Source organism: Hippoglossus stenolepis, chromosome 21 (genome assembly GCF_022539355.2).
Source record: "Hippoglossus stenolepis isolate QCI-W04-F060 chromosome 21, HSTE1.2, whole genome shotgun sequence".
In the NCBI taxonomy this organism is placed as follows: domain Eukaryota; kingdom Metazoa; phylum Chordata; class Actinopteri; order Pleuronectiformes; family Pleuronectidae; genus Hippoglossus; species Hippoglossus stenolepis.
In genome coordinates this window covers 11,378,909-11,397,690 of record NC_061503.1, presented here as the reverse complement: position 1 = coordinate 11,397,690, position 18,782 = coordinate 11,378,909, and the positions used below count along the sequence as shown (strand labels likewise).

The 18,782-nt window shown below is 41.4% G+C and overlaps 2 protein-coding genes across 2 annotated transcripts; both read right to left on the bottom strand.

Annotated features, from left to right (window-relative positions):
• Positions 1-2: 2 nt before the first annotated feature.
• LOC118100265 (potassium channel subfamily K member 1) lies at positions 3-6,851 on the bottom strand. The gene is made up of 3 exons (XM_035145161.2): positions 6,171-6,851; positions 3,397-3,801; positions 3-1,314 (listed from the first exon to the last, which is right to left on the bottom strand). Exons 1-3 carry the CDS (start codon positions 6,520-6,522, stop codon positions 1,016-1,018), a joined length of 1,056 nt encoding a protein of 351 aa, XP_035001052.1. The 5' UTR covers positions 6,523-6,851; the 3' UTR covers positions 3-1,015.
• A 746-nt stretch (positions 6,852-7,597) lies between these two features.
• Positions 7,598-18,328, bottom strand: LOC118100262 (thrombospondin-2). The gene is made up of 22 exons (XM_035145157.2): positions 18,247-18,328; positions 17,866-18,109; positions 17,688-17,738; positions 17,405-17,541; positions 16,670-16,903; positions 15,103-15,196; positions 14,840-15,004; positions 14,432-14,608; positions 14,163-14,336; positions 13,841-13,971; positions 13,150-13,284; positions 12,826-13,044; positions 12,621-12,728; positions 12,347-12,506; positions 11,694-11,812; positions 11,064-11,298; positions 10,596-10,823; positions 10,379-10,509; positions 10,107-10,247; positions 9,827-9,924; positions 8,211-8,350; positions 7,598-7,949 (listed from the first exon to the last, which is right to left on the bottom strand). Exons 2-22 carry the CDS (start codon positions 17,924-17,926, stop codon positions 7,942-7,944), a joined length of 2,946 nt encoding a protein of 981 aa, XP_035001048.1. The 5' UTR covers positions 17,927-18,109; positions 18,247-18,328; the 3' UTR covers positions 7,598-7,941.
• Positions 18,329-18,782: the final 454 nt, after the last annotated feature.

The window sequence follows — 18,782 nt, the reverse complement described above, 5'->3', positions numbered from 1 at the left end:
TGTTTGTTTGTGAAATTATATCATGTTTAATGCTGCGTTAACTTTTCATACCTCATCCAGAGTTCTGCTCTTCATTAAAACCCATAAACTTAAAATTACAACTTAAAACAGCAGCAAAAATCATGAAGCACAAGTCATATCCTTCTTTAAGCTGGTGTGCAAATAAATAAATAAAAATTAAAGGCATAAAAACATCCGCCACCATATCATTTACATTCAGTTTAGCTTTGAGACAACTTTGACAAAATATAAGCTATATCAAAAACTGCTTTGTTCTACTTCATGTTTTCTCATACTTATTTGTCAAAATGACATATTCTTGCACCTTAATTGCATTTTTCAATAACACAGTTTTGTATATAACATGAAAGTGCTGCCCTCTAGTGGCCACAGGGAACATGTTTCAGTATAAACACCACAGTGTAAACATGCCATCTGGAGCTGAAGGCCAATCATCACCTGTGAGCAATCAGAAAAAATTAATGTATTCGTCCTTGCCCTTATTTGATCTTTTACTCGGAATTCTTCCATATAATGTACAATACCCAAAGTGATGGTGTGCCTCGTTCTGCTTGTTATACTTCACAATTGTTGCGAAGGCAAATTTCCTATGCAAATACCGCTGTAGATTATACACTGTGCAAAAAGGGAGTGTAAAATCCTGTGCTGGAATTATTGCCTCAAGACTTTGGCAGGAAGTGGAAACTCGTGGGGTTTCCCTCCGTTCGGGGGCCCGGCCCTTCCTCTGTGTCACAGATCCAGCTCTTATCTGCAGGGAATGGGAGCAGCAGGGGAGAACAAGAAAACAACGCCATCCTGATAATCTGTGGGCAGTTCCTGCTGCTACAAAAATGCGTGTTGATGTTGGCAACAGCAGAAAGCAATCACTTTTTAAGCAATTAAATGGCACAAGCAATGGTCAGACTGCTTATAAAGATTGACGTCATTGCCAGAATGTCCCGAGCAGCAAAATATGTAGCAATAATTCATACACCAGTCCCTTAAAAACAGTATGTCATCTCAGTTTTCTGTTATCAGACGATACTGGGATATAAGGGGCTGACTTGCTGAGTTGCCGTAAAGATGCAGCCTGCTCGGACACGGATGAGATGACCGGTAGGGTATCTGTCACATGATCCGTGACATCACGTAGCTGGTCAATCTTGTGTTCCCGCTCGATGATGTTGGTGGTCTCGGAGTCCAGCTCCCGAACACTCTCTTGGTAGAACCTCTGTCGGAGGCGTCTCATCTGGGGGAGCTCGCAGCACGTCTCCAGCACCACCAGGGCACACACCAGGCCCAGCAGCAAGTAGACTGGGGGAGCACACACACGCACACACACAATGGCACCATGTGACTGATAAGATCTTACTAAGGTTTGTCCCATTAATAATGGGTGTGGTGGCAAACAGTCACGGCTTTGTTTGAACTTGTCTATCAGGGAAGCCAAAATGGTAAAATAGCATGAGCTGGTAGAGAACAAAAAAATGGAAATATGTACGTAACCTTTTAAAAATGTCATACAGTGTAATAGAAATATTGTTAAGAATAAAAGCATGTGACTTAGATGGGCAGCTGGGGCTCAGGAGGCAGAGCAGGTTGTCCACTAACCACAGGGTTGTCAGTTCGATCCCAGAATGCCGAAGTGTCCTTGGGCAAGATATTGAACCCCAAATTGCCCCTGATGGCTGTGCCAAGAGTGTGTGAGTAATGTGTGATCGAGAAAGTGCTGCACAATATAGATGCACTGTATGAATGAATCGGTGAATCGGAAAACTGTCATGTGAAGCACTTTGTGTGGTCAAGACTAGAAAATATAACTACTTAGCAATTATTTAGTTAAAAGCCCACATGAGGTGTAATGTTATATCATAAATATGGTTAAAAAGTAATTTCATGAACAATTAAAGGGGCACAGTGTATTAAATAAGTGTAATAAGAAACGGATGTATAGTTCTAAACATTTTAGTTTTATTGTGAAGGGTTCGTCGCAGTAACAGGAAGTAGTGTGAGGAGATTTAGAGTAATACTGCTCTCTCATTGGCTGGAGGTAACTCAGAGTCGCGCAGAGACCGGAAGTAGAGTGAGAGTGCGAAGTGAACGCTTGACTCACTAATTAGCCCGTGTAAAGTTTGAACAAACAAATGTGTAGTTTGTGTTTTTAGTGGTAAAATATTTTCCTGCAAATTGTCTGAGAGAAAATGGACAAAAATTCTACCCGAACTTGTTGTAAAGTCGTGTTTGTAGCTAATGCTTTTAGCTTCAGGTGCGGGTTAGCTCATTCGCACACAGTGTTTATTTTGTGAGCATTAGTCAGCATTAGTTAGCCCTCTTAGCCATTGCAAAGCTAACTCGAGGAGGAAAACCGTGAGGATTTAACAGACTTAGAAGCTACAAAGCTAACAGCTAACACCCGTCATCTCCGGACACCTGCTCGCCCCCCTTCTGTCACGTGATCGAACACGCCACTGGACCAAGGTACCTCACTTTGATTTTACGGCTCTGGACAGTGAAACTGGTTTTGGGGGCTATCATGACATTATGGGCTGGCTTGTGTGTGAGTTGTGTGTATCCAAGTGAGAGATCATATGGAATTCAATCACACTGGGAGCCTGATTCAGGTTATTGTCTTATTTCCATTTAAGGGGAATTATTACTGTAAGTTATTAAAAGGGGAAAAGGGTGAAGTCTCAAAGAAAATGTGTTATTACGTTTTTGTTCATATTGATTTCAGAGACGTCTGATTACTCGTTTTGTTGGAAATAGTTAAACGTAGGTGTTTGTTGACATGGTGCCACATTTCTCTCCTGACAGATTTGGTTGTGTAAGTGTTTGCAATACAGTTTGCTAAAATATTTAAGAGACGTACATACTACTAATAGTGAAGTTAAAGTTCATTAAAGGTGAAAACAGGATCTCAGGACAGTGAAAGTGTGTCGGTCAGAAACCAGACAAACAAGATAACCACACCTTCAACATTAATTACTCAAGATTAGGCTAAATACATTAAAGAACGCAGGGCCCTTCCCTGACTAAAACCGGGATACTTAAAAAAGATTTTAATAAAGGATCCTCTGACTTTTCCTCTAGCGCCACCATTAATTCAAAATTGCAGGATGGCAATGTTTTTTTTTATTGTTACTTGCTTGCTTTCTGGATGTTAGGAGGAAGGGGAGATGCTCCATTCAATTTGATTTACAGCCTATAGTTGGGATTCACTGTTCTACAGAATGGGACAATTCACCAATGCTCTGCCTCATGAAACCTGTTCTAGACCTGGGCTACAATAAAAACTGCTGCAAAAGCCTGTTGTCCATAATTGCTCAATATTTTTACTTTTGGAGATAAAAGTCTTCCGCCTGACAGCGGTGGCCGTATATTCAGCCATCGACTCACCTGTTATAGTCAGCCTGTATAGCTGTGGGTGTGGGTTGGCTTCTTTACTGTGAGTCTCTCCAGGGACATAATCTCCGAGGCCAATGGTTGTCAGAGAGATGAAACAGAAATACAGAGACTCCAGAAAGTTCCAGTCTTTCTCCAGGCTGATGAAGATCCACGCCGGGATGATGAGGAACAGCAGGGTCATCAAGATGGTGAGGCAGGTGGCGTGGATCAAGGCAAACTTCGATTTAGACATGGCCCATCGGCGGTGGAAGTAGGCCACCGGACGTTGCGTCACCACGACCATGATCCTCTGCACCACGGCAGAGAGGAAGAAGAGGGTGAAGGGGATGCCAAAGATGGAGTAGAAGATGCAGAAGGCCTTCCCTTCATCTGAGAGAGGAACGTTGTGACCATAACCTGAAAACGGAAACGAAAATGCAGCACAGTCTTAATTATAGCAGTGAGATTCTTGCAGGGGCCATTTAGACTCTGTGAAGCTTTACAACGAGAAAGACAAAAAGACTGAGGCTCAATCAAGAGCAGCATGTCTTCTCTGTCTAAGACTATAACTGTTAATAACCATGCTAAATATATAAGTGAATTATTCATGGAGTTTTAATTTACATTTTTTATGAAGTTAACCTATGTATGTTTACACGACAGGGGGCTGGAGGGTGAGTGGGGTCTATGTGGATTTTAATGAGTTCCTTTCAGCAGAACTAACAGTTAAACAGCCACATGGGTTAATGGAGCTCCAGGGATTTTAATTCTCATTAAACCCACAATCATTCCCCACCAACATTTCCAAACCGGCATCTATTTACTGAATAAGAGCTGCTTCAACAACTAAAGCCTCACAAGATGTTCTTAAAGTAAATATAAACTTTTAAACACCCTAAAAGATAACTATGTAAACAGTTTACTTTCTGTCCTTGACTGGTGACCCACAAATAATTGTTTTCTCACTGACTGCTTTCCATGATAAAATATAATACAGCCACATAATAGTGTAACCTCAAAGTCGGTCCTCACATTAAATCATTAATTTATGGCAAACAAATAGTTCAGGAATTCTTTATACAATTTTAGTGTTGATCATTATTATTTACTTTTACTCTATTTAACTTAACTGACCTTTTACTATCTTAGTGTAGTTTATTTTATTAGTTCATGTTTTTTTGTTGTTGCTTTTACTGTTTGTTTTTACAACTTCTATTTGCATACATTGTACTATTGTAACTTTATTTTATTGTTGTCTTTTCTATTATTTATTACTTTGGTATGCATTAGTCTCAAAATTTGAATGTTTAACTAATTTCTTAATCATTTTTACATCCTATTTTTTGTCAATTACCTGCTAAGCACTTTAAATTGCATTTAATTTGTTGAATGTCTATATAAATAGATTTTTGATTGATTGGGAGAAATTCTACTGGTAGGTTTTTATCGTCCTTCGTCTCCTTTTTTAGAGCTTCAAAGGATTCTGTCTTAAATGAGTCGCAGATACCCATACAGACAATGAAACTGGTTTTACTTGCTGCAGTCACTCCTCCTATACATCCAGGCTTTTGAATGTTCCTTCCTGATGCAACTGCTGTGTCTGTGATGAGGGACAAAATCCACAGTCCTTGTTTCAAGCATGTCCTAAATTTATCATAAGCTAATGTGAGGCCTGAGATCAAGAGAGTATCTTCCGAAGTTACAGATTTCTGGTACATAAATGTCTTGTTGTCATTTGTCCTTTCACTGCAGCTTAACAGGAGAACACTGTTGATGGAAACACAAAGAGAGAGTTCCAACAACATACTTATTTGCCTAACTCAGACGGCAAAAGCCTCTTATTAGATCAAGTTTCAAATACACTTTTGAGGAAATTTTCAAGGTTTTGTCCTCTATCACTTCCATTGTAAGCACTAGAGGGAACTTTTGATAGTCAGTATGAAAAGGAGGAATGATTACAGCAGTCAGAAGCTGTTTCAATGTTCATAGGCAAATGTCTATTGCCTTTATGTAGACTTAAAAAAACAATGACATAAGTAGAGTTTGGTCATTCATTTACAGTTATTCAAACTTGTATTAATGCAGAAGTGATATCTTACTGTATTCTAGTGTATTATCACCATTTAGAAGTTAGCAAATAGATAAATTCCTGGCAGAGGTATTTTTTAGAACCTAAATCAACCAACAGAAAGTTGGGATTAATGGCTAATGAGCTGTAAATGATCCATGAAGTATAAATGATTTATTGAAATCCCCCTCAACTCAGAAATGTATTTGACTTATTTTAGTGTTTGACATTCACTGTGGTGAATGTTTTCCCATTGATGTGTATTAAGATATATCGATGTTTTATATATAGATGACACAAACATGATTTGAGTAGTGATTGAATATATACAAGTCAAACAAAGTAGTTAGACGATTGAAACTTCTAGTGCACATACAGCCAACTTTTCATGGAGGAAAAATCTTTTGTCAAGGTTAAACTTTTCAAATGAAAATGTGGATTCTAGAGAATTAAGGAATAACTAATGTTGGACTATGAAAGATGTTTATTGAACTTTTTTGTAGAAAAGAAAACATTGCTGGTTAAATTAAAGTGTTGGGAGGGGATCTTATCCATTGAGCCTTTTGTTAGAATGAACAATAAAAACTCTTTACAAAGGCTGTCTTCATGAGGAGCTACTAAAAGAACTACAGGTTTGGGTTTTCACTTCCAGCCCATGGCCAATCCTCACTCCGCAGTGTCTAAGAGTTGGAGCCCCTCACCTGTGTCCCGGCCTCACCTGTTGTGGTCAGCACGGTGCTGGTAAAAAAAAACGACGACACGAAGTCCCAGTTGCGGTCGCTGTCGTTCCCCAGCACCGAGACGCCATAGTTAGTGGCTTCCAGCGCTCGGACCAGCAGCTCCTCCAGGCGCGCGTCGGACACACAGGTGTTGTTGCGCAGGAAGTCCTGGCGGGCCTCCTGCAGCTGCTCCCGGAGCTCCAGCTCGTAGGGCAGCTCGATGGTGGAGAAGATGCCGGCGCCGACGATCAGGTAGAAGATGTAGCCGGCAACCAGCAGCGCGAAATTCAGCGCAGAGCGGTGTCGGTCCACGAAACTGGCCCAACAGCCTCCAGCACAGCAGCGCGGCATCCCTCCTGTCTCCGGTGATGGTTGACACCTGGTGTATCAGTGACTTACTCTCACACAACTTTCTGTCTAGTGAGGGCTGTATTCTCTCTGTCCCATTGATGACTCCTCTTCCTCATTCCTCATGTGCCATTGGAAACGGGTTGTGACGTCGGTCATTCACTGTGCCAGGTAGTGCGTGTGTTGTGTGTGTGTGTACCTTTGGCTAAAACCCCCTGAGTTGGGGACAGAAGCTGTTTGGGATAAAGTATATGGTTCAGATGTTGATTACAGTCTCTGGAAAGGAATGCGAGACTATATGAAGTCCCAAAATGTGACTATGGCAACTTTTGTGTGTGTACGTGTGTGTGTGCGTGTGCGTCAGCTGCATTTTCCAACAGGTTCAACAGGTTTGGTGTTTTGAGTCACAACAAAGCAGGCTATTCACTCTTCTGTAGGCTCAAGGTCAGATTTCTTCGGAGACACAGATTTATCACTTTAGAATCTAAACTATGAATAAATAATGATAACACATACAAAATAAAACCACACAACAATAAAACTAAGTAAATACAAGCATGGCTTTTGAAGTAGTGTTTACCCTTCTGTTAGTATGGAAATTATTAGTATTATTATTGGTATTATTAGGAAAAGGAGTTGTCTAATTTATTGTTGTTGATACATTAGCCTGTTGGTATCCACATTTTTATTATGATCATTTCTGCTCTTATTCATTGGTTCAGCTATCATTAATAATAATATTATTACATTTATATGTATTACCATTATTTTGCATTATTGTTGTTATATCAATCAGTCTGACCAAGCTTAAATACAACAGTGACCTACAGTTACTTTATCCAAAGGTGTGACGCAACTAGGCACATTTTCTCAAATACTGTACTGTACCTAAGTAGCCATTAAGTAGTTACAATTAGCTTCACCTTAAAAAAAACTCCAATATTTAAGTACACTTATGAGGACACCTCAAATGCTTTGTTTCCCATGCATCACTTGTGATGATTGCTTCCACCACTAGAAGCCGCTAGAGACCACAGTTACACATCACAATGTACCAGCGTCATCAGAAAAGAAACGATTGGATTAAAAATATTTTATTGATAAATTACCAGACATCAGCTCTATTTACTTCATCAGTTTATCCTTACATGTCTCCTTTTCATATTGGGTATCTGGCAATAAATAATTATTTACAACCTTAAGGAAAGCACAAATTAAAAGCAATAAGAAGCTACTGTCATTATGAGGCGCTGAATGACACAGTCTGAAATAATGGCTGTTGCATAAAAAGCTGATAGATGATGTCATTAGCTGATAGGCTTGGCTGGGTCTGGTGCATCCTCCCGTTCTCAGTTGAATTAAGATTTTCTGAAATTAATGTGGGTTGTTGTAGAGCTTCCTGAATATCCCAGCAAATATAATTCAGTTATCTGAGGGAAAACAAGATATTACATAAGGTCATCAGAAGTCATCTTATATGATAGGAATGAGAGACAGTAACTAATGACTCATAATGACTAATTACTCAAGTACTGTACTAAAGGTGTCTATATTTTACCTGTGAATTTAAATTGTATGCTACTTTATATTTATATATTAATGATAAATGTATAAAGTGAAAGAGAGTACTAATCTCAGTACTTCTCCTTCACCGCTGATCAGTCGACAGGAGAAATGTTCTGATGTCTCACCTCTGCACTCGTATCTGAGGTCCGAGAAGAGGACGTGTTCCTGTGAGAAGACAAACAGTCCCAGTCGGCCTCCAGCCAGGGTGTGGTCGTACACTGCCCCCGAGTCGGTCAAAATCTCCCTGCCCTCATACACCACCACCCTGAATTAGAGGACACAACAGTTTTAATCTTTTTTTTCGACCCATGAAAGTTTTATTTATTTACTTTGCTTTCCCATAAAATACAATAAACTATAGAATTTCACAGATTTCACTCTATGTACTTACATGTATTTTTGCTTTAAAAATGGTCTTTTACAAATAAATTGTTATTGTAGTTCGTCAACTACCCATTTATCATCTATTTCAGTGGATCAAAGCATTAGTGCCGGATTGTGGCCCCTGATGTCTGTCAATTGTAATCAAACAAACACAATATTAGGTGAATAAGCTGACAGCTGGTTTAATTAACTCCCGCTGTCTCTGTTAGAACAGCACAGCTACAGCTAATACAACTGATAATGTATGTATTAAATTCACAGTAAATGCAGGAATGATGCAGCGCTGACAGTATTTAACAGCACTGAGGCTGTTGGGACCCTCAAATCAAATTCTGCATAGGGCTCCATAAAGGTTTGGGCCGTCACTGCAGGTGGATAATAGTGAGGAGATGCATTTAAAGCACTTACAATGGATCTTTGTAGCACTCATCAGAAATATTGACGTGTGTGTGTGTCCTTCACAATCAAAGAGCTTCTTTTCAGTCTCCCATTCAAGAATCACGCAGTCTTACAGTGCAACTGCTCAGTTCCCAGAATGCAGCATAGCTAATGCTTGCGTCTTCAAAGATGGCCTTCTTTAAAGGTACCGGAACAACTGCACTTGGCTCATAACAGTGCTGTTCTCATTCCGCCTCACTTTTTCTCAGCTTGGAAACAGAGCTTCAGCCATGCTGTTGTTCTCTAAATCCACACACACATAAACAGCATAGAGCACAGGAAACTTATTGCTTGGAGGCCTTTTTTTTTTCTTCAAAAGTCCATTAGTGGGAGGTGCAACTAAGCAGAAGTAGATGTGACAGGTTGAGGAGAACTGGGTACAACAAAGAGAGTGAATCACACTGTTATCATAAAATAACTCTGGGAGATTGATGATATCCCTGAGCATAAGGACATCTGAGGATGAATTATTCCTTCAAGGGTGATACTGAATGTGATTTTCACAGATTTAAGAGGTTACTCAGCAGATTGTTGCCCCATGAAAATCCACATAACCTGAGCTGGTATTGACTGAGCCCCAAATGTGTTATTTAGAGGAAAAGGCCACTTTTTTGGTATGTTCTTTTCCTCATTTTGTACAAATCTCATTTTAGCTTTCATTCAGCAATTAGTTTTGTTTACTTCATTAAATGATGAAAATCTCCTTGCAGACACTTGCAGTAATACCGGTGGTTCTGGCACAATGAATTTAATAATAATAATAATTTAATAATATTTAATTAATAATAATAATAATTTATCTAGTCTCTCTTAAGTAAATTTACCTTAATACTGCTAATGCTAATCATGCCGCTCATCAGCCAGTGGTAGAAATGACACCTTCTACCATATGATATGGTTAGTGTGACTGTCTTTGTACCTGATGAACCCAGTCTTGGGTCTGTGGGTAAGGTGCATGCGATAGGCCGTGTAGTCCTTCCAGCCAGTTTTATTGGGGTCATGCCACAGTGTTCTGACCTGAAACAAACCCACGCAGACGTCAGAGGGGGCAAGAATCATGTCTTTAAGTATCTGATGTGTCAGTCTAACAAAGGATGATGTGTTCAGGGTCATTTAAGGGAGGGCCTGCCTCTTCTAACGCTAACTTTTATGTGGTTCATGATGAGCAGAATACTGTAAAAAGACAGGGATAGAATTGCCTGGTGTCTGGTATTTCCGGTGTGCCATAGGGCATTGCGGAGATACTCCCCTGGTCCTGTGGTGGAATTGACCAGTTTAATGGAGACTCCCGCTGTTCCAAAAGCTTTGGACGGCTTTTTCTCCCAATAGGCCTGAGACACCTGAAGAACGTGGAGGATAAAGAAGTGTGCCAGTTAAGTTGATGTATATACAGTAGCAGACAGTGCAAAGTGTGATATTATAATTGTAGATATTATTGAAGGGACAGGTCCAGTCAGTATTCAAGCCTCACCTGTTTCCACATGACCACGTAGAAGCGCTGACTGGACTGGTAGGCGAACACGATGCCTGCGTAGTCGTCATCTCGGTTGGTGTTCACATAAAACGTTGCGCTGAAGTCTACAGCATTGAACTTGTCGTATCCTGTAACCAAGGGGACATTTTTTTTAAGACTCCATCATTATTCTTGGAATGGGTTTCGATTTTTCTGCAATCATGAGCAATCTGACCTAAAGCGATGCCAGGGTCGGAGTTTGCTGTCTGCAGCAACTCTGTGCCCTGGCTGCGGATCACCCAGAAGGGGTCGGACTGCGTTGTGCCTTTCGGGTCCAACAAAACAACCTGAAACCTCCTGAAGTCTGTAGAGCTAATGTCTTGGTTCAGTGGACACGGATCCAGCGCATCTGGAATACTGTCATTGTCAAAGTCGTCAAAACATGCTTCTCCACCGCCATCACCTGAGCGAGAGAGAGAGAGAGGAATAGAGAGTTTGAGTGTAAAAACCAAGTTGTTGACGGAAAATAAATGGATGAGATAATGCAATAATTAGCATTTGCATCATGAAATTAGAGGTGGTCTCAGTCCTGTTAATGGAATTTCGGTAGATTAGGTTTGCGTTTCTGCAAGCGATGCCCTTTTATTTGTTTGATTTCCAGTTTGAAGACATACTACCTTTTAAAACCTAAAACTACACTGACCATTCGAGTCCAGCTGGTCTGTGTTGGGCACTAGTCGGCAGTTGTCCCGGTCGTCAGGGATACCGTCGTTGTCATCGTCGTGGTCACAGGCATCTCCCTTCCCGTCATTATCATGGTCGGCCTGATTGCTATTGGCGATGTAGGGACAGTTGTCTAGAGAGTTTTGGAGGCCGTCCTCATCAATGTCCTCGTTGTCGTCGCACATGTCCCCCACTAGGTCACTATCGGAGTCAAGCTGCTCACACACACACACACACACACACACACACACACACACACACACACACACACACACTTACAATATATTGTATATGTTGAAACCATAGAATATATTTAAAGGTGAATGTCATTAGAGCTCCCCAAAAATGTCTTGATCGCCACCTGGTGGCTGGCTACACTCTATTGGTCATAAAAGTGGCTCACTCCATTTTAGCGGATGGGACATGAACCAAACAGAAAAGTGAAAGAACACATCAAATACATTTTCAAATACTATATATACTTACAAATACAAATATAGTTTCTGGGGGGGGGTTTCTCGGTTGAAACAGTGTTAAACCACATATCACCCTACATTACACGTATGCTTCTGAAAATTGTGTGTTTTTATTTGTGTGTGTTTTCAGGGACCTGCAGTGGGTTGTGTAAAAGGGGACAGTTGTCACACTGGTCTCCGACACCGTCCAGGTCTGTGTCCCTCTGGTCAGTGTTGTAGACTAACGGACAGTTGTCGCGGTCATTCAGAACCTCTGAAGAAAGCGTGACATACACACACACATACTGCAGGTGAGATGCATTTCATGTGGGTTTTACCATTTTATTACACATAAAAAAGACACAGTAACCAATATAAATCTAAACTGTGTTTGGGTAAATGTAACTGAATTGATATATAATGATTTAACAGTAGGCTAAAGCCACTTTTTAAAATGCACATCTTTATTATTTTTTGGACGTTCATTATTTATTGTTTACATATAGACAGTTGTTTCCTTCTTTCCCCCCCATTTGTTTCCCCTCTCCATCAATCTCAAGGCACTTTTATTGAGTTAGTTATTTAAAGTAGTTAACTTGCTCCAACTGATATTCAAAGGTAGATACACTAGATTAAAAAACAAGACTGCAGGGAACGATTAGGTTTTTCAGTGGAAAGAAGAAATAAGCCTAAGTTTTGGGTAATGTAATGTTGTTCTTTTGTTAAATAGAGGAAAGGGTGCAACAAAACAATATCTAAGTATCTAAAAGTAAGTAATATGTTCCACGGTTCGGTGAGTAGCTCCTACCATCTCCATCTATGTCAATGCTGCAGGCGTCTCCCTCTCCGTTGCCATCGGTGTCTGCCTGCAGTGGGTTGCTATCAAACGCACAGTTGTCACAGCTGTCCCCGACCCCGTCTCTGTCAGAATCGTACTGCCGAGGGTTGTACACCAGTGGGCAATTGTCCTATGTCAAACAGTACCACAGTCATTCAACCATGCATTCATACACAGAGATGTCAATATACACCTGTTTTTTAAGACATGGTATCCTGAAAGTTAGTCTCAACTGTAACCCCACCCTCTCATCTATGATGCCATCGTTGTCATCATCAGGATCACAGGCGTCTCCCTGTCCGTCCTTGTCCAGGTCTTCCTGTCCAGAGTTTGGTAGCATGGGGCAGTTGTCCTGCAGCCAATCACAACTCAAGTTAAGTGGAAGCAAATTCAACCAGAACACAGCTTCAGAATCTGTGATATTTTCATTTTGGTGTATCTGTTTTAACCTTTTGACAGTGATAGGTCGCGTTTTGCTTGCAGGTCAATTTGTTATTGGGCCATCCATCCAGGTCGGAGTCTTCGCCACACAAAAAGCCGTCGCCTGCAAACCCAGTCGCGCACACACACTTGTACAAGACCTCAGATGCCAGACCCAGGTACTTACACACAGCATACTTGTGGCAGGTGTGTGTCTTGTCTTTGCAAGGATTGTATGGTTCACACACCTACAACAAAAACAAGCATCTGAGATTACACAAGTAAAGAAAGTAGTTCATACAAAACTATATATAAAATAATCAAAAATAAGGCAAGTAAAGAGTAAAACATGCCTGTCTGGTTTTCTGGGCTTCCTGCAGTCCGAGGCCATATGGCTGTGTGCCTTTATAACGAGGAGGACAGGGCAGGCAGTAAAACCCTGGGTCTGTGTTGACACACTCTGTAACACACACACCCTCCACTTCACACTGAAGAGATAGATAAAACATGTTCAGATAATACTGTGTGACAGGTGTTGTGTACAGAAGGAAGTTCCTGCCAGGATCAGACTACAGAGTCATAGATTAGATGTTTAATTTGCCAAACATAGTATATAGGATTTGGGTCTTTTATAACTTGCATGAAGTGTCAAAATGATAAAAGCTTGTGACGATTCATCGAATCACTTTTGAGACATTTTACTGAAAACCAGAAATGTCAACCGCGTGGTGGCATGCAAGGAAATGTGAGGGAATCCTCAAAGCCATTAGGGTTCATCCTCTGGGATCTATTAAGGTCTATTAAAAGATCATGGTGGACTTTCAAAAGACAATGACATTCCTAATAACATTATTGGTCTTTTAGTTCTCAGTTCGAATTCTGTTTCACATGAGTCGTTCTAATGGAGTTTGCACATTCTCCCCGTGTCTGCGTGGCTTTTCTCCGGGTTTTGGCGTCTCTCACCATTGTCCTGTAGTCTGATCATGTCCCTGCCCAAGTGATAGATTCTCACTTCCGAGTTACAACCAGATATCTGTTTATTACCTCATTTTCATCTTCACAGTGAGTACCATTGCCATTTAAACCCACTGGACAGCCTTCACACTCCCATGATCCATCAGTATACGATGTGCACGCCACACCAGGAAAACATGGACTTGACAGCAAACACACGTCTGAAAACATACATACAAGTGTATGCACATTAATGAAATTAGTCTGATTGGGTCAATGGAAATTCACTCATTTATTCTGCCCTAAACCACAGTAATTGAATAAAGGCAGATTGGATTAGGTTCGCTAATTTGTAGAATAATATCTGCTATCACAATTATAGCCTGAGATTTGTGGACGTGGTTAAGTTTACCTATAGGACATGGTTGTTTGTTACAAGCGTCATAGTCCACAGCATCTCCAGCACAAGTCTTCCCACCATTCTGAGGGGCAGGGTTCAAGCACGCTCTCTGGCGACTTGAAAGACCTCCTCCACAAGACTCTGAGCACAATGACCATTCAGACCAGGTTGTCCAGCCTCCAGCAACTACACACGTAAACACATCGTTTAATTTCAAGGCAGTTAAGTGCCACAGTGCTCTTGTGCAGAGGTCGTGTGTGCATTGGCACTCCTGTACTCACTGGGGCAGAGTGTGTTGTTGCAAGGTCGTGTCTCCATGGCCCCGCCTGAGCACCCTCTGCCCCCCTTGTGTGGCGGAGGGTTGTTGCACAGATGTACCCGTGTAATGCTTCCATCTCCGCATGTGGTTGTACAAGGAGACCAAGGAGACCAAAGGCCCCAGTTCCCGTCAGCACGCACTAGACATGAAACATGCACATAAAGAATGTAACAAGTCGATTTTTACGGTATAGCTGCCTGGAAAATGGAAAATGAATTACAGGCCACCAACACTGTGTATACAATTCAACTAAAACATCATGTTTCCAATTATGAATATGTCTATAGTCCAAAAGAGCAGGCTCTTACCCTTGGATTGGTTGTGCCCAATAAATACAAAAAATGATAAATTAAGTCCACACATGTCCTACCCTTGCGGTCACATTTCATCAGCATGCAGCTGCGGGTTTGAACCGATGGGCCGGCACAGGACGGCATGATGCCGTTGCATGATCGGCCTCTTTGCTGCCCTCCACGTCCACAGGTTGCAGAACAGTGAGTCCACTCAGACCATGGGGACCAGCCATCTTCGTTATCTTTATACACATGGACACACATGCGCTGTTGCTAGACTTGCATCCCACTTAATGATCTTGTCACGCTTCAATAATAGCTGCTGGCAAATCACACTTACTGACACAGACAGGGCAGCAACTTCCATCAATAAAGGACGGGTAGATGCAGGAAACAGGAGGGCACGACACCTGCTGACACACCGCCTTTCCATCCTTAATAAGGGAAAGAAGAGTCATGACCAATTAGTTGTAACAATATAGTCGATATAGCTATACCATGATACTTGAACCAGATGTTTTTCCTAGATGCCAGTCCTTGCAGAGGAAAGGTATGACTCATTGATTCGGTTACTCTGCCAATCGAGCTACAACAAAACTAGTCATTTTATAAAGAGAAACAGAAATCAAGCGTAACATATAGATAGAGGCCAACACAAGCAGTTCTGGAAATAAATTAAACTACATTGGATAAAGGTGAAACTTCCCCAACTGGTAAATATGTGTTCAATGGATTCATTTGTCTTGTTGGGAATTAAGTTTATTCCCTTTCTAGTTGAGAATTAGACCCGAAGATTGATGCCACTCTCATATATGTTATATATTTTATTATATATGCTAGAGCCAAGAAACCATTAGCTTAGCATTAAGAATCATGGGAAAATAACTAGACGGACTTTGTCCAGCTGAGCTCATGGCTCTCAGCTGTGAAATAGTCTGGCACACAATGGGCCATTAACGCACAAGTTGTTTTTCAAGGTTTCTGTATGGATAAAACAAGATACAGATAAATTTGAGTTTTACGAGGTGGATTTCTTTTCACTTCAAAGACAGAGAAGCTGTTTCTCCATTGGTTTTTAGTCTTAATGCTAAGTTAAACAAACCATGTCCTTCTCACCACCTCTAAAGCTCACGCACATTAAAGACTGTAAGCCAGAATATTTCTTGGCCGGAGCGCTGATTTCCTGGATGTGGTAGTTTGTTTTTACCCCTGAACAGAGCCAGGCCAGCTGTTTCCCCCCTCTTTGCAGACTTTATGCTAAGTTAAGTTAATGGTCCCCTACCTGTGGTGTGACAGCTAATACTTGGAAGGACTCAAATGAACTCGGCGAGCAAGAAGGTCGTAACAGGTGGGGAAAAAACGATCTACAATCTGTCTTGAGTGTAGGTGGGAATAACTGAGAAGTATTAAGAAGTAAATGGGCAATGAAGAACTGCTGAGTTGGTTGGCAAGTTTCCCGAATTTAAAATGATTTCTTTAAGGGTTATGGTTGCATCAGAGACGAAGACTTGAGATTTAGGATTCTGACTCTTGTCGTTCAAGGATCTTAGATCAAAAGTTGAGACTTAAACATTCTGGCATGTTTTAAATCAAATATAAGAGACTTAATGTAATTAAATGCTTAAATTGTTGTGTTCTGCTGCTGCAAGTTGTCTGACTGAAAAAACAAGATTCAGACTCAAGCCCACAAAACGAGGAAGACTTTGACTTGACTGTTGTGAGACGTGAAATCAAAAATGTAGAATGACGTGAGACTTGACTCTGGGCCACAAACAAAGTTAAATAATGTTACAGCCTGCTCTCAGATGACAGATCTTAGACTCAATCAGAGACTTGCTCGGTGCTCTCTCATAGGTACACCTCACTGCTAATATGTCATAGTTGCATCAGATTTGTTCAACACAGACCCGACAGGTACAGGAGGTGCAGCTGTCAACCTCCCAGTCCTCTCCCTGCTCGTACACGCGTCCATCCTGCACACACCAGAGCTCGCCGTCTCTGTCCCTGTCAAGATCACTGTCATCACCGCTGCCGCCGCCACCTCTGATGCTGCTGATGTCACTCTTGCTGATGTTACTGCTGATGCTGCTGCTGTTGCTGAGCTCATCCAAAGTTATGCGCATCTCTTCATTTTCTTTAGTCTGAGAACACAAAAACACAGCATTTTCAACCACAACGTGTTTATCTGTGTTTGTATCTAGATTGATCCTGTATCCATACACAGGGACCTGCTGGTGTAGGCCAGAAAGGTGGTGTGATAAGTAGCCAACATTTTAACACTGGATGTATTCTTCCTGCATCCAAAACGACCATGAAATTTACCACAAACCACAGTGCAATTCCTGCCAGAAAAAAACTGCTGCTTGTTCCACTTTTACTGGAAGCTGCTCCCTGTTGGTCTTGTCGCACAGATTTTTCCCACAAGACTCAACAGCATCACATATAATGAAAAGAGCATAAAAAAAATGCTTGTATGTAGAAATTATTTAGAATAATAATGAAAATGTTTCTTAAAATATTAATCTTAACAAACAGCAAGTTTAAATACATCTAAACCAATTCTCCACTTTTTTTTCTTATGCTTTTAACATCTGGTTTCTAGCCCATGCGTCATCAAAAATAAATGTATTTGCGTGGCTCACTACTCTCTCCAGGTCTTCGAGCAGGTTGCCGGTCACAATGCGCAGGCCGTGGATCTCAGTCAGCACACCCACCACCTCCTCACACGGATGACGACAGATTTGCGACGACACATTGTTGACCTTTGCACCGCCTACACCTACACAGGAGGTACGAGTGTGTGTCTGTGGTAGGTTTCAAACTTGAGCATGCATTAATGATATAGACAGATAGAAAAATGCATCTGTGCATAAATCACATGCAGGTAGATGGTGTGTGTACACATGTGAAAGCAGTTTGTGGTACCTGCATAGAAGAACATCAAAAGCCAGGAGAAACCTCTCAGCGGACTCATTCCTGTTCAAACATAAATCATATATGTAGTCATCATGAAATATAGCAACCATACTGCTATAGTATAGTTGCAATACAAGCAGGACTAAAAGAGATAAAAGAAAATAAGCAGGGAATCAACCTTGCGTACCTGGGTTCTTCTCACAGCTCTGCCTTTCTCCACGACTAGAAATCACAGCTGGTCGGCTCATCCCTGCTGCAGCTCCACAGGGGCTGTGATGGAAACTCTGTCTCCTTTTCCTCTTCCTTATTCCCTTGTCTCCTTGTTTCCTTCTTACCTTGGCATCAGGACCGAGATTCACCAGCGCATCTCCTCAACAATTTGTCGTTGAAGCATCCAAAAGAAACGGGGAAGAGGCTTGTGAGAGAGGAATCTGAGTGGAGAACATGCAGAGCCGTCCTCTGTTAGTTCTGTAGAAAAGTCTAATGTGGTTAAGTATTTGTTTGAGAGTGTGTGTCTGCATGTGTATACGTGTGTGTGTGTGAGGCAGGAGCGGGGGCCATATATTACCCGTCTGTCTGGCGAGGAACTGGATTGCATATCTCCCAGCGAGAAACCCAGCTGGATGGAAGGAAACGTGTGTGTGTGTGCATGCGTGTGTCTGTGTGTGTGCGCTGACATCTCAATGCAGGTTTCCCAGACAAATCATTTACACTCTTCACCCTCCAAATTTAATCACACACACAGGCACACACTTATTGGCGGCAGGAGTTTTCCAATATTTTAGGAGAAAGAAAACTGGCACCATTGTAAATCACTGGTGAAACGAGAGGCTTGATGTGTGTGTTTGTGAGTGTGTTTTTCCGACTCTGTTGATTTCCTCTGAAAATTGTGGGCTAAAGATGAGCAAGCTGAAGGGATACAAAAACATCAACTTCCATTGGGATCATCATTTCTCTCTCTCTCTCTCTCTCTCTCTCTCTCTCTCTCTCTCTCTCTCTCTCTCTCTCTCTCTGTTTGGTCTTCTCCCTGCTGTGTCAAAGAGGCATCATCATCTTGAATCATATTTTCCATCTGTGGACTCTACTTGTGGAATAATGATTCTC